Source organism: Primulina huaijiensis, unplaced genomic scaffold (assembly GCF_012295235.1).
Source record: "Primulina huaijiensis isolate GDHJ02 unplaced genomic scaffold, ASM1229523v2 scaffold31995_ERROPOS86906+, whole genome shotgun sequence".
NCBI classification, from domain to species: Eukaryota; Viridiplantae; Streptophyta; class Magnoliopsida; order Lamiales; family Gesneriaceae; genus Primulina; species Primulina huaijiensis.
In genome coordinates this window covers 16034-30996 of record NW_027357516.1, presented here as the reverse complement: position 1 = coordinate 30996, position 14963 = coordinate 16034, and the positions used below count along the sequence as shown (strand labels likewise).

At 29.1% G+C, this 14963-nt stretch overlaps 1 protein-coding gene across 4 annotated transcripts; it reads left to right on the top strand.

Annotated features, from left to right (window-relative positions):
• The first annotated feature begins 11762 nt into the window (after positions 1 to 11762).
• On the top strand, positions 11763 to 14211 carry LOC140967970 (protein LATERAL ROOT PRIMORDIUM 1-like). 4 transcript variants are annotated; one of them, XM_073428782.1, is made up of 3 exons: positions 11763 to 11978; positions 12128 to 13458; positions 13589 to 14211. In XM_073428782.1, exons 2-3 carry the CDS (start codon positions 12699 to 12701, stop codon positions 13930 to 13932), a joined length of 1104 nt encoding a protein of 367 aa, XP_073284883.1. In that variant the 5' UTR covers positions 11763 to 11978; positions 12128 to 12698; the 3' UTR covers positions 13933 to 14211. The 4 variants fall into 4 exon arrangements, with proteins under 4 accessions (XP_073284883.1, XP_073284882.1, XP_073284884.1 ...); XM_073428781.1 differs by having other exon boundaries at positions 11763 to 12269; positions 12485 to 13458; XM_073428783.1 differs by having other exon boundaries at positions 11763 to 12279; positions 12485 to 13458.
• Positions 14212 to 14963: the final 752 nt, after the last annotated feature.

Genomic DNA, 14963 nt, shown 5'->3' with positions numbered 1-14963 from the left:
ACAAACCCAATTTACTGTCTCTGGGCATTTCTCCACATCTCATAACTCAAGAGAGTTTAGACGTTTAGTAAAAAAAAATTCATAGATATTAGTTTTCCATCATCGAATAGTTTTTCAAATTCTTTATTTTATCATCCCAAAACTTCTTTCTCCTTTTTCTTGCTTTTTATAGCTATGCTTAATTATAAGATTTCTACTTTTATATTCTAAGGAATTGTTTGGTGTGCATGATAAGGGGTGATTGATTTTTAATCTTTCACTTATCATGTGTTTTGTGTGCATTATTAAGATTGTGATAGGCGCCAGCACTGTTGCATTATTATCCTATTGTTGGTGGTAATGTAATCTTTTAGAGGAGAAGATATTATGTTTGATTAATTTATATTTTCTTTTCATATCTTAAAGTTTAAAATAATTATAAATTCTACAAATTTAATAATATTTAAATATAATTTTAAATTTGACTGATATTATAAATAATTTAATTATTATTGATCATATTTTAATTATTATTATATTATTTTTAACTGTAATCCATTATTTAATATTTAAATTTGTTTTACTATTTTAATTATCACAATAAATGCATAGTTATGTTTTATCAAATTTTATTTATTTTTTATAATATTAATCGATTTTTTAGTTGTTTCCGGAAATTTAAATTAATGCAAATTGAATAATTAATATAGTATTTTAATTTTATTTATAATTTTTAAATAAATTAATTCTAAAAATATTATTTATTTATTCAATCATTTTAAGAATATATTATTGATTAATATATAATGAAGGTATTTTAGTAATCATAATATAATTAAAAAAATAATCAAGCAAGTTAAAATCATTTCAAACATCATATAATTTATTTATCCTTATTTTTTTATTTTATAATCACTCTTATTATATATCATTTATTTATCCTATCACACGAACCAAACGATGCCTAAAAGTAATAATATATTGAACATGTATAATTTTAGATGCTACAAATTATGATATTTTACAATTTACTTATTATTATTAAAATTTGAGAAATTTTGATTAATATAAAAATTTTATGTTTATAAATATTAAAATAAAATATCGATTACTTGTGATTTGATATAAAAAAAACACTAGTTGATTTTAAAAAAACACTAATTGAGAATGTCCTCAAAATCGTCCAAGGTTACCGATAATCAAAACCATGAATTATAAAAGTTTGAATTGTTCAAGTAATATTAGTATTTATATATGTAATTGGATTACTGTATCAATATTATTTAAGTGAATTTGAAAACATTTTTGGTTAACACAACTGGGATTTGAAGCGGTGAGGGGATAGTCACGTCAGGTCGGGGATGATGATGACAAATTCAACCTACCTCGTTATTGTTTCTAGATTATTTGAAATGAATATGTGAACTATGATGAAAATTTAATCTCCACAAAGTTTTTGAGATGATAATTTTCATACACAAATTAGATAGAACAAGGTTGGGAGTTTGATGTGAATTTAATTCCTCAAGATTAAATGGAGAATCCCCGATTAAAAAAACGGAGATTGGGACAGAGATGGAGAAGACATCCATTCGCATGCCTCACCCCATTGATATCCCTAACGATACATCATAATTCAATATATAAAATTTATTTTACATTATTATATTTCGATTTTATTATAATGAATCCCTTTATTATTTGAAATAAAAGGTAGTTGAGATAATATATTAATAACATGAGTAAAAAACATTTTGATATACGAATCATTGATGAATCGTGTATCAATTAAGATATTTATAATAGTTTGTGTATCAATTTGTGGATTTATCAATTCGTATACCAATATAATTTTAAATTTAAATAATAATAATAATAATAACAATAATAATAATAGTAATATATCATCTATACTTTTATATAATAGTTGCATAACTCATAATAACTCTTTTGGTATGTCAAAATCACATAAAAATTTATTCTCATTTTATCCCAAAATATAAAACACATCTTCTTTTAAGTTAAAATTCAAATTACTAAGTTATCACATTTTTTCCTCTAACCTCACTGTCCCTTTTTCATCTAACTTTTTTTTAAAATTTCATCAATTATTAATTCTTATTAAATTATCTGTATAATTTTTTAGTCAAAGAAACAAGAAAAATAATATTATAATTTCACTTATTTTCAGACAATGCCCAGTTCGCTAGTCATGAACTAATAATAACAAGTGTCGTAATATCTGGCATAAAATGGCTGTCAATTTTTATAAGTGCAATGTGGACGCAGCTGTGTTTAATGACAGTGAATCTTTGGAATTGGCATAGTTTTGTAGCGTGCAGGACTATGGTATTCGAAGAAGTTCCGGTGATCAGAAAAGCGAAGACAATCGGTTTGTTGGAAGGTCTTTCGTGGATCTGTAATCTTGACTTGTATCAGGTGGAGTTTGAAGTTGATGCTAAAATTGTGAGTGATATTGTTCTGGAAAGCAAACTAGATATCTCTGAATTTGGCAGCCTCATTCGGGCATCCCATCAAATTCTACGACAAGAGCCGATGTTTTAGGTCAAGTCTATTTGGCGACAAGCAAATGCAGTTGCTCACGAGCTAGCTCGAGTAGCTCATTCATTCTTATGCTAGTCCCACTGACCACCGGATTTTATTATTCATGTTCTTCCATTCATATGTAATTTTATTGTCATTTCAATAAATTGATTTTTTTTAAAAAAAAAACTGATACTCACTGAAAATTTAGGGTCTGATTTCAGCAAGTGACACTAGTCCAGACGCAGACTCCAAATTTGTCCTGAGCCTGAAATCACGAAGAAGACCGTTAGAATGGGGCTGGGAGGGTATCCCGGTGTAGTCACTCCGACGCTCAAGTCAGAGACCGAAGATACAAGGGGAGAGCAGCTAAGGATGCTGCTGAAAAACAATATAGTGAATGTTGAATTAAACACTCAAACTTAGTATTTATATGAGAATAACTGGGCCTATCATGAGCCTTCCACCTAAGTTAGGGATGGGTCGGAAGTTTGGGTCTGATCTTGAAAATATTGGGTATCAAATAACAAGGGCATTAAGTATCCACAAAGGCCTGATGGGCATAGGCTTCAGCCCCAGTTAAACAAGGAAACAAAAAGAATTAGAGAACTATCCAAAATTTATATTATCAAAATCGGCCCAGCCAATATTTCTCTCAGCCGTCCATAGAAATTTTGAAGAACAATATATAACTAGGGATGACAATGAGCCTTCTAATTATGTATATTACATATTTTCATGTACCTAGATTTTTAATATAATTAATTTTTGTAAAAAATATTTACCTCATTAATTTTGATTAATAAAGTATAATTATTTTTTAAATTTACTAAAGTGGATTTTTATAATAATGTTTATCGAATGAGAACATGAGTGTTTTTATCCGCTTATTAAATTGACCAAAAGTAATTATTATGAGAGATTGATGTATTATTATATATATAGGATTGATATTAATCTACCCGTTCCTTTCCCTTTGTATTATTTAATTATAATAATTCTCAGATTATTCTTAAAAACTAACCATTCTTTATGAATATATTTTAAATAATATTGACATACATCAATTTTGTTTTTAAAGAAAGATAAAGATATCATTAACAATGCAAAATATTAAAAATTACAATTTTTTGTATATATAAGGGGATTAAATCCCATAACTCAAAATACTAAACTACGTTGTGCCAAAATATGTGCAAAAATTATTAATAAATTGTAGTGCAAAAAATAATTAATAAAATACAAATAACAATTCTTTTTAATTTTTATAGTGAATCTAAAGTTGTTTTTATGACATAAAACTGAAATATTTAATTATTTGAGTTTGAATTGATTTCATATTCAAAACATTTAACACATATTTTTCGCAAAAATTTCGTCTTGAATGAAACTTTCAATAAACAGATATAAAAAATTAATAATAATATAATTATAATTAACTAAAGCATTAACATTCTTTCATAATTTTAATTGTTGTAATGTTAAATTTGTCTTTAGTCACGTAAATTATTATGAAAACAAGTAAAAAAAAAAATTTTAATTGATCGTCAAATCTAGCTCATCCAAGTCATATGTTCAAATCCGATAAGTTTAGCCAAANTTTTCGTAATGAAAAGTCCATCAAAAGAAAATTGAGATAAAATTGCCAAGTTTTGATTAATTATCTTTTTAGTATTAAAAATTAATCCGGGTCCAGAAGAAAAATAAAAAAATGTACGTAATTTTTAAAATATATAGATACTTTTTAATTGATTTCAAAATTTTTGAAACCATATTTATAAGTTTTGAAAAGCATAAATGAAATTTTATTTTTTTCCATATAACTCAAATATCTTGAAATATTTTTTATTTTTGTTAGGATTTAACTTAGTTATATCAAATCTCATCAAATTTCAAAAAATATCAATTGTAGATTTGTTTTTTTTCTATGTTTTATTGTTTAGTTTTAAATTTCTCAAACCATGTAATGATTTTTCTCAAATTATGTAATTTAATTTTTCAGATAATCCAATTTCAACTTCTCAAAACTAGCTGAGACAAAAATTATTATTGCAAAATAATTATAAATATTAAATTAATTTTTGATTGTGGAATCATAAAAAGGTTGTAGGAGATGTTTATAAAAGTGAAGAAATATTTTTTTTAACAAAAATAATATTTTTAACTTTTAATATGATAGTGATATGAACGGCATAAATTTTCGAACATACATGTTTTATATTATAGATATCGTAATAGACATATTAGTGTCAATTTTTTTCAACTTTCCAAAACACAAAAATTCCGGTGAAACGGTCTTGTGGATCAATTGTGTAACACAGATATTCAATTTGGATCATTCATAAAAAAATATTAATTTTTATACTAAATATGAATAATATTGATATATCTCACGAATAAAAACCTACTCTTTTTTCCATGACATGGAAACTAATTTATGGAAAAATATTTCTAAATTCGGACTTAGTACAGACAAATTACTTAGGTCATCTCCAACTCATAAATCTATTTTGGTGCAGTTTCTGCACCAAAATAGTGCATTTTCTGCACCAAATATAACATTCATCTCCAACTCATTTACTTCGAATCTTACACTAAAAAATATATTCATAGAATATTCTTTTTGTTTACTATTTATTTATAAATTTAACAATATAATTATAATTAATGTTAATATTAGTATTATAATTATAATTTTATTTTTATTAATAGTTAATTTTATTTATTTGATTCTTATATATAGTAACTCTAATATTTATAATACGAATTAATACAAATACTTCACTATTAAAATTGACATAATTTTTCTGATATTTTATCAATTATATATTTATGAGAGTTAAAAATGTCAAAAATAAAGNAAATTCAAAGGTAGCCTCTTATTTTCGCATAATTTTATTTTTAAAAAAATCTTGTTAAAAATCAATTATTAAAATCAGAATAGTTGTTACTTTTTTTGACAAACAATTTTGGACAAAATATATATACACACACACACACACACACACACACACACACAAAAACACACAAAAACACACACGTATATATAATATCACAGTGTGTTGTCTGACGGGTGGAGAGATTGGGGACAAAAAGTACGGCGGAGGAAATCCGGGTAATCGGGCGGTGGCCACCATTAGAGCGCTGGGCTCGAGGCCTCGTGAACAAGCCACCATTATCATTATAGCCCCCAGTATTTAGTTCTAGGCTAGATCTGCGCTGTCTCCAGCTTTTTTTGTTCCACGCACACCACCTTTCAACTGCTACTTCACGCGCATATTAATTAATTCTTTTTATTTTTTTGCAATATTATGATATATTCGATATCTTAGGAATGTTTAATTAATGTAACTATCTAACAAGTGATTTAATTTGTTCATTAAATATTTTTTAAAATTTTTTAATTTATGTTAAATTAGCGATCGAGATAATTATATGAGAAAAATGTTTGTGATTAAACATTTTGTGCAATTGAATGTATATTTTGGTTTTATTCCAAAACGAAAAAAATAATTATTGTAGTGTTCCATTATGTTTTAACCATTTCAAAATGTTAAAATTGTATTTTTCAAGTTTACATAAACAAGGGCAACATGTTTTTAAAAATCATGAGAAGTTTAGTTGGAAATAATATTCATACTGAAAAAACTAAAAATTACATTAATAGTAATTATTATTATTATTATTTTTTAAAACAGTTCTAGTAACTTGAAAGTAGATTAAATTTTCGATAACTTATAATTCATCTTATCGGATACTAATATCTCAATTTAAAGATAAATCTAAGATTTTGAAATGAAACATACCTCTCGCTCAAGTAAAAATAATAGTAAAAAAACTTAGGAAAGGGGATTTTCATAATATCTTATTATTTAAAATAAAGATTGGTCAGAATTATTTTTAAACTCAGAAAATTACACAATTGAGTTTAAAATATACTACGATAATGAACTATTAAAATTGTATTTAAGAAGTTGGCCTAAAATGGATTGTGCAAAATATGTAAAAAAAATCGAAAAATCGAAAAACATAACTGATTTTGTTTTTAAAATTATTATGTGTATAAATTATGTGTATTTTTTTATTATATGTAATTTTTACTAATGTTTTAAAATTTAATAATGTATAATTTTCAACACCATCTCTTCAATATCATTTCACAATCGAAGAAACATACAATTAAGTTATCAACGCTGATATCAGTATGTGATGATGCTACTAACTTCATGTTACCAACTTCATCAAACCATTGAACATGCTCTGAGAAAATATGTTAAATGATATATGATACAAAAATTATAAATCAATATATAAATAAGATAACGATTTACAACTCTAATCTTTTATAAACTTTAGTCAATCGTCAGATGAAATAAAGTTGTATAGTGTAATCAACTAATGTCTCATCATATGCTCTAAAAATGTCCAACTGAAAATCCTTACACTGATAATAGTAATTGAATGATTATTATTTTTTGACATATATTTAACATTTTTTCTGTGTTTTGTCCGATGTTCTAAAACACAGTAAACAATAGTCATACGAACATCCACCCATACAGTCGTGCGCTTAGGTAATTTTAAAATTTTAACTTAAATATCTAATTTTTCTTGTTATCTCCAATAATTTTCTATATCAAATTTTAACTCAAAATCAATTGCATATCACTATAAAAATTGATTGAAAAATATGTCAAACAATTTTTTATAAAAAATTTAAAAATAAAAAAGTAGCTATCTAGAGAGATCTAAAAATCGAGACGTTGGGTGACCGTCTAACATATAAACACCGTCTAAGCGGTCTTAGGCGACACTTTTAGAAGTTTGCTTTTGCTCGTTTGTTTTACAACCTATACCTAATCATAACGTTTATATGTTTATAGAGGGAAAGTAATATTAACGTCAAATATTGCATGCATTAGCATATAAAACCTATTGAATAAATAATACGATATCTAGTAATAATATCGTGAACTTATATTTTAACAGGTAAGGTATTATGAATTTTATTAAATTCATTGTACGAATGTCATGTAAATAGATCATTTATCAATATCATGCCCCATTAAGAATTTTTAAAAGGCTCATAACAAGTTATAGGTGTTCGAGTAAACCAAATTTGGCCGTGGTTCGGTGTAAGCCAAATTAAGAACAAAACATCTCCTGCTTCTAAACATGACATTTGCTTCATTAATTTTGTTTCCATATAGGTAATTTTTTTTAATAAGTCTCTTGTGAGTATCTTATACATGAGACTGATTCATCCGATTCATATTTAAAATTAAAAATAATATTTTTTATATAAAAATAATCATTTTCATGAATCAAGCTGATTAAAAGATTTGTTTCAAAAATTGATTCGTGTGTATATATATATATATATATATATATATATTGTTTTTTTGTGTGTTCTGATAAGTGCAATTTGTGCATTTAAATTATCCTTAAAATTCGTATAGATTGTTAGTTTTCGTGAGCAGAATTATTCGTTTTTGTTATTTTTTTGTGTGATTTCAGGAATCTAGGTAAGACGAAACATGTGCATGAAAAGGAACGAAAAATGGCGCTGAGAAGAAGATTGTGAGCAAGAGCCCACCTTTGGAGGCAATGAGACCCGCGCATATGCGCGCGAAGAGATTTAAGATGCACGAACAGAGGACTCCGCGCACATGTGCGCGCAGTGTGGAAGGATTGCCTAGCAAAACAGAACGATACGCGCATATGCGCCGGCTAGAGACTCACATATGCGCGCGACGCGACTTGCCAGATTATTTAGGTTTCTTCGTGGGCTTTTGACGGGAGTTCGGAAATTGGGAGAAGTAGCCGACAGCAGGAGAAGGAAGGGGCGAAAAAATTAAAGCACACGGACGATGGAACGCGAAGAACGGAGATAGAAGACGCTGAATCCGGACACGAAGACGCACTTTCGTCTCTCCTCAACACGTTTCTAATTCGGTTATTTACTTTTACGTTTTTAATGAATACAAACATGTTTTGTATTAATTTAGATTCGAGTATCAACTAATTTTATTTTCTAGAGATTGACGTAGTTTTGGTCGAACCTATGTTATTGTCGTTTTGAATTTTCATTTAATTAATTCATCGTGTTTATATGTGGTTTCTTGTTCTCGATGCTTTTGAATTACTGGCCATAATTCGATTGATTAAATAATCCAAATCTAACACTCGACAGAGAGGATTAAGATTAGGACAAGGGAAGTCACGTCGTCAGATGTTTATAACGTGCAAAAGACGTATAACTCTGATGAAGCCATAAAAAGAACTTTGTTTGCATTTATTGCGTGTTACGTGATTTTGATTAGACACATTAAAATCAGTAACAAGTAATACATTTTTATTTATCACTTGAAAAAAAGAATAGGAAAATCGCGAGTTCTTGGTTAATAAACATGATGCAATTTAATAATATGTTAGCAAATTTTGATTTAACATAGGGGAGACTCGATGAGATCCCGGATTTTCAATCGATAGCTTCAGGTGAGGACCCATTTGTCATTTCGAATCTCCATCTATTTTTTTTAAATATAAGTAATCGAATTTTGATAAAATAATGATTTTGTCATCGAGACGAGGTGAGTGTCGAATTCGAGACATCCGAATACATCAACACACAACAAAACCATAACTGGCGATGAATTTTGATTATATGAATTTCTATTTGATTTATGTGCGTATAACCTTTAATTTGGAACTTGCAATGACCAAAATGTCATATAACTAGTCATCCGACATATATTTTACATACAATTAAATAAAAACAACGAATAAAATAATACTAAACATATATCAACGAGAAAAATAATAAAATACTGATCAGTTTAGTCTATGTTACATCTGATGTACGTATTTGAGTTTGAGTTTCATATTTTAAAGAGATAAATATTGATGAAATATGGTATAATTACATTATTAGGAAACTAAATAAATTTATGGTAACATGTCAACATTTTTCGGTGTCATGTTTACATTAATAATTTAATAAAATCGGACTAAAACAAAAAAATAATAAATCATTGGACTTAGATAGTAAATTAAATCATACCGAAAGCTAAAAATATTCAAATTACATGACACAAAACTAAGAAAAAAACCATATAAATATTTTATTCTTAAAAAAAATTTATATATATATATATATATATATTTAATATTATAATAATGCCAATAAATTCCATCCCACAAACGAATTTAAAAAGGTTAAAATAATCCACTTCACTTATAGAAAAGTTTTTTTTTGAGCATCCACTTGTATAATAGTTATTAAACAATAAACAATACCTAAGTTTATAACGTTCCTTACATAATTAAATAATCAAATAACAGTTAAAAATATTAACTTAACTTCTGAGAAAATATCTCACTTTTTTTCTTTTTTTTAAACAGAAAATATCTCACTCTTAAGGGCATGATTCCATCGAACATAATTAACGCGACCACAAAATAATAAGTGTCACTATGGATAGAGAATAGCTATAAATCATCGCGGTTGATGACATAATTAATCATATTACATAAACGAGCCCAATAAAAAAGAACATAATCATCTATACTACCTATACTATTATATTAAGTGTGAAGACATGATAATAACTATCTAGAGAGGACGTCGACTTTTTTTTTCCAATTTTACCATGATATTAATATTACACTTTTGTTTTTTGTTTTAAGTTCAACGCACACTTTTATTTTTATTTATTTTTATTTCAACAATTCAAATATCAATTTAGTTCCTCCATTATTTGTCAAACTTCACTTTAGTCCATCGATAATAATAAAAAAGATTGTATACACACGCATCACGTTTATATAGTAACTAGTATATATAATCTCTTTTATATATATACTATAATAAAGTTTAAAATTTCTTATGTACGTCGGTGTATTTTCAATTTCCTTCATCTATCAAATAATTTAATACTTAACATATTTATTGATATATTTATATTCTATTATTATTTTCTTTTCATTTCAAACTAAATTAATTATATACCATTCAAAAATTATTCTAGGCCAGATATATAAAGATTTATCTACTTATATAGGTGTGTATTTTATATAAAAAATGTATATTCAAGAATTATATATGTGTATTTTACATAAAATGTAATATTTTATAGATTTCTATATATGCATTTTTTTCTCAATATATTTGAATAAAAAATTTGGTTTTATTGTTATATCTATACTATATAATTATGCATCAATTTCTTAGGGTAGTACCTTGATCATTTTATTGGGTGGACAAAAATATCATTTCTTTCATATAATAAATTTATTATCCACTTGTAACTATTATCTTTCACATTTGATTTTATGAATATAACATAAATTATTTATGCATGAGAATTTTCACGGGCATGAATTACTGGTATATTTTTATGATAAACATTGTTAATTATGCGAAAGTTGAAGATCAGAGAAACTAATCCCTTAGAAATCTATGTTGTTTGATTTCTCAAATTTTGTACTCATGTTTTTTTAATTACATTAATTAGAGAAAAATATAATTTTTTTCTTGTAATTTTTTATGTTTATAATCAAACAAAACCACATAATCTCCCACACCTTTTCATATTCTCCACTATTTTAATCTTATTAACATTCTTTAATTTACTTCCATTAACTCTCCCAATTTACTGAATTTTAATTTATCATAATGATTAAATAATGAAATACATTAGTTGCAACCTGAAAATCACTAGTATATTTAATGATCTCATCGTAACTAGTATGAAAAAATTTATAATTTTAGTTCCATAATTTGTAGATATTTTATTTAGTGGTCTCATTATGGTTTTAGAGTCCACTATTTTGCGATTTATTTTGATTTTAGTTCATTTTTATTAAAGTACTAACGTTACACCAGAAATTATGACGTACTCGACGAAAATAACGACATGTAATTGTCGTCATGGTGACATATATCGTTGATGTGTTTGAGGTTGATATCAACCTTTCGAAAAAAAGAGTAAAATCGAAAAAATAAATAAGTTAAATCATAAGAACATGAATTAATCGATAACAAAACAAAGTTTGAAAAAAAAAATTAAGTTGTAGGATCATAAATTTAACTTTCGCCAGGATATTAGTCTCCTATGAAAATTTTCATACAAGTGCATTTTGAATTTTTAATTACTACCACCTATCTTCTTATAAAGTTGAATTTGCACACTATTGAGCTTCTATTATTTTATGCATAGTTTGGAAAAAAGAGAGAATATAGTGGAGACTAGAGAGAAAAAGGAGTGGAGTTTGGCATGTGACTTTAGGGCTTCACAAAACCTACAAAACAGATAATTTATTGCCTTTTCTTCACTTTTATTTTGTTTAATATTCTCTCTCCAATAATCACATCCTATAATCTATGCGAGCGAGAGGCAGACAAGAACCCACCTCATTTATTCAGCAAGCCAAACTTGGATTCTTGATAATTGGTAGGCACCAACACCACTTTCACGTCTTACTTGTCTTGTGGGGGGTGTCCTCCGCTTCTTCTTCTCCACCTCCCCCAGTGTTGGATTTAATTCTTAATTAATATGATTCTTGAATTCTGTCTTTATATCTATTGTTGGGTAATGACCAGTACTGGCATAGGAAGCTCACAAGTCCCTCTCCGGGAGAAACTTTTTTCATGAATAAAGCCAAGGGGACAGCATCAGTAAGTAGCAGTAATATATGGTGTGGAAGCTCTAGCAGAAAGGAAGAAGAAGACCCCATCAGCACTTGTAATTGCGTGTCTGTATACTTTGTGTTTTTTTATTTTTATCTCTGTCTCACAAATCTTCTCCTGCTCCGAAGAATTTCGGTGACCCCACTTTCTTTTTTCCTAAACAAAATGACTGCTTCTTAGATTCTTCAAGATTTGGAAAAAATGAGAGGATATCTTGCCCTTGATAGAGACAGATATACGTGATTATTTTTTTTAAAAATCTATTTGTAGTGATTATTGAAGAATTGTTTGAAGAATTTCGAAGAAATTAGCAGTTGTGGCTACTACTCGGAGGTTAACTTCAGATTCTGGCGCGTTTGCTGATTGGGTGGCTTCTTCTTCATCAGCAGCCGGGGATCTCTCGTTAGGCTTTAATGCAGGATCTACCGGCGCCGCTGCTCCTGGTGGGAACACCACGAATGATAGCGGAGCTGCGGCTGGGGGCATGTGGTCTTCAGTGGCTTCCACTAGGCACATAAACTGCGGCCTACCACCGGAATTTTTCTTTGTTGCTCCGGCGTCTTCTTTCCAGCATCACCACCCAGATGCTTCCGCCGCCGCTGCAGCCACTACAATTAACTTCGACCCTCATCCATTTAGTGCCTCCAGTGCTATAGGCGTTGGAGTTGGTGTGGGCGTGATCCCCCTCCTCACTGCCACCCCATGTTTAGCTCAGCAAAATATTGGCAGCGATGGTTCGGCAAATGACGACGTGTTAAACATTGCCCGCAGCCGTAGCAGCGGCGGGATGCAATTATGGCAACACCAGCAGAGCCAGAACTCTTCTGCATATAGCTCGAAGAAACCCTTGATTCTTGATCATACAAGTTTGCTTCAAAGTGGAACTGGCCGAATCGCCACCTGTGGAATTGGAGGGTCATCGTCTTCCTTGGGAACCACAACTTGTCAAGACTGTGGAAACCAGGCCAAAAAAGACTGTATCCACAGGAGATGTAGAACTTGTTGTAAAAGTAGAGGCTATGATTGTGTCACCCACGTAAGAAGCACCTGGGTTTCTGCTTCCCGCCGCCGCGAGCGGCAGATCGCTAGAGAAAACATCCCTGCAGCCGGATCTTTGCAATCGACTTCCGGTACCAAGAAACCTAGGCTAGGCGGCACTTCTCAAACCACCACTACTGCTTCCCATACTTCAACTTCGAACACCACTCCACCAAGAAGCTTCGATACCAGTTCTAGCCACCAAGGTCCGATTTTTAAACAATTCTTAGTTGATTTATATAATTAATAATCCCTTTATTTCATGCAACAAATTAATTTTCCTCGACAAAAAAAGAATATTTATACTAAATTGTGTCATAATTAATGGGACCTTAGATGCATCTTATAGAGATTCATTACCGGGCCAAGTGCATGCTCCCGCAGTTTTTAAGTGTGTAAGAGTAACTTCACTCGATGATGGAGAAGACGAGTATGCATACCAAGCCGTTGTAAAAATAGAAGGCCATGTATTCAAAGGCTTCCTCTACGATCAAGGGATAGAAGGAAGAGATGGAACATTTCCCAACATATCTGAATTACATCTAGGGGGAGGCGGAGGCAGCATCGCCGGAAGAGGCGGCGCTTCCTCTACCCAACCGGTTCTTCATCCAACGGACAATCTCACATCCCCCGCTGGTGGCTTTCTTGGAGGAACTAGTTATGGTAACCCAATGAACTAATATTTTTATTTTTTAATATCAAGGTTTGACGAGAAAACCTGAAAAGATTACTCGAATTATATTATCCATTGTCACCGTCGGGGGAATCGGTTCTTGATAATTTCGTGCATAACTGGTTTCGCCATAGGTTTCAGGTCTTTCCTCTAGCTAGTCATCCAGCCCTTAAATATTCTTGGCTTCCTGTATCATATAATTGCCAAAAAGATTACTTTTTGCTAATAATAATTAAATCTCTATATTTTTTTTCCTCCATCTGCATATTGTGGCATTCCATCTTTGTTGTTTAAACTGTGAATTTTCATAATTTGAGTCCTATGAGTTGAATGAAATAAAATAATATCATATCGATGTTTACTATAATTTTTTTTATAATTCGGTGGACAACATCATCTATTCGATCAAATGATTCCCTTTCGTTTATATCAGTGCAAGTACTCCTAGCTAGACACTGTTTTTTGACCTTGCAACATTTCGTGAAAATCTTCATGCTTTTGTCAAGTGTAAGCCTTGAGTTTAGGTCGGGTGTGCGCTCGAATAGAAAGATTTGATTCGGCAAGTTCTTGTACATTTTTCCAGGAAACAATTCAAAAAGTGTTTCCTGATCTGCAACGGAAGATGAGTAAATTAATGTTTAGGTATTTTGATCAAACTGCAGCCAATATTATTCAGTGCTGCATCTTATATTGTGATTTTAAGAACTCATCAGAACATATCATCAATACATGTAAGTTCACCCGATAAACGTGCCAGTTTGTCACGCCTCCTTCCCATATTTTCTTATTTGTTAAATGTTTAATATGCACGCCCATTGTTATAACTTTATGTTAAATTAAATGATATTATTTTAATAAAAGTTTAGTGTTTTATATAATTATTAGATGAGAGGTTCAATTCAATGAAGAAAACGTGTGGCCATGACAAAACTGAGAAAATAGAGGAATCACTAATCAGTAGGTAGATATGGTAAGCATTGGAAATTGTATTTTCAGAATCAAATAATTATCTTTTTTCATTATATATATATATATATA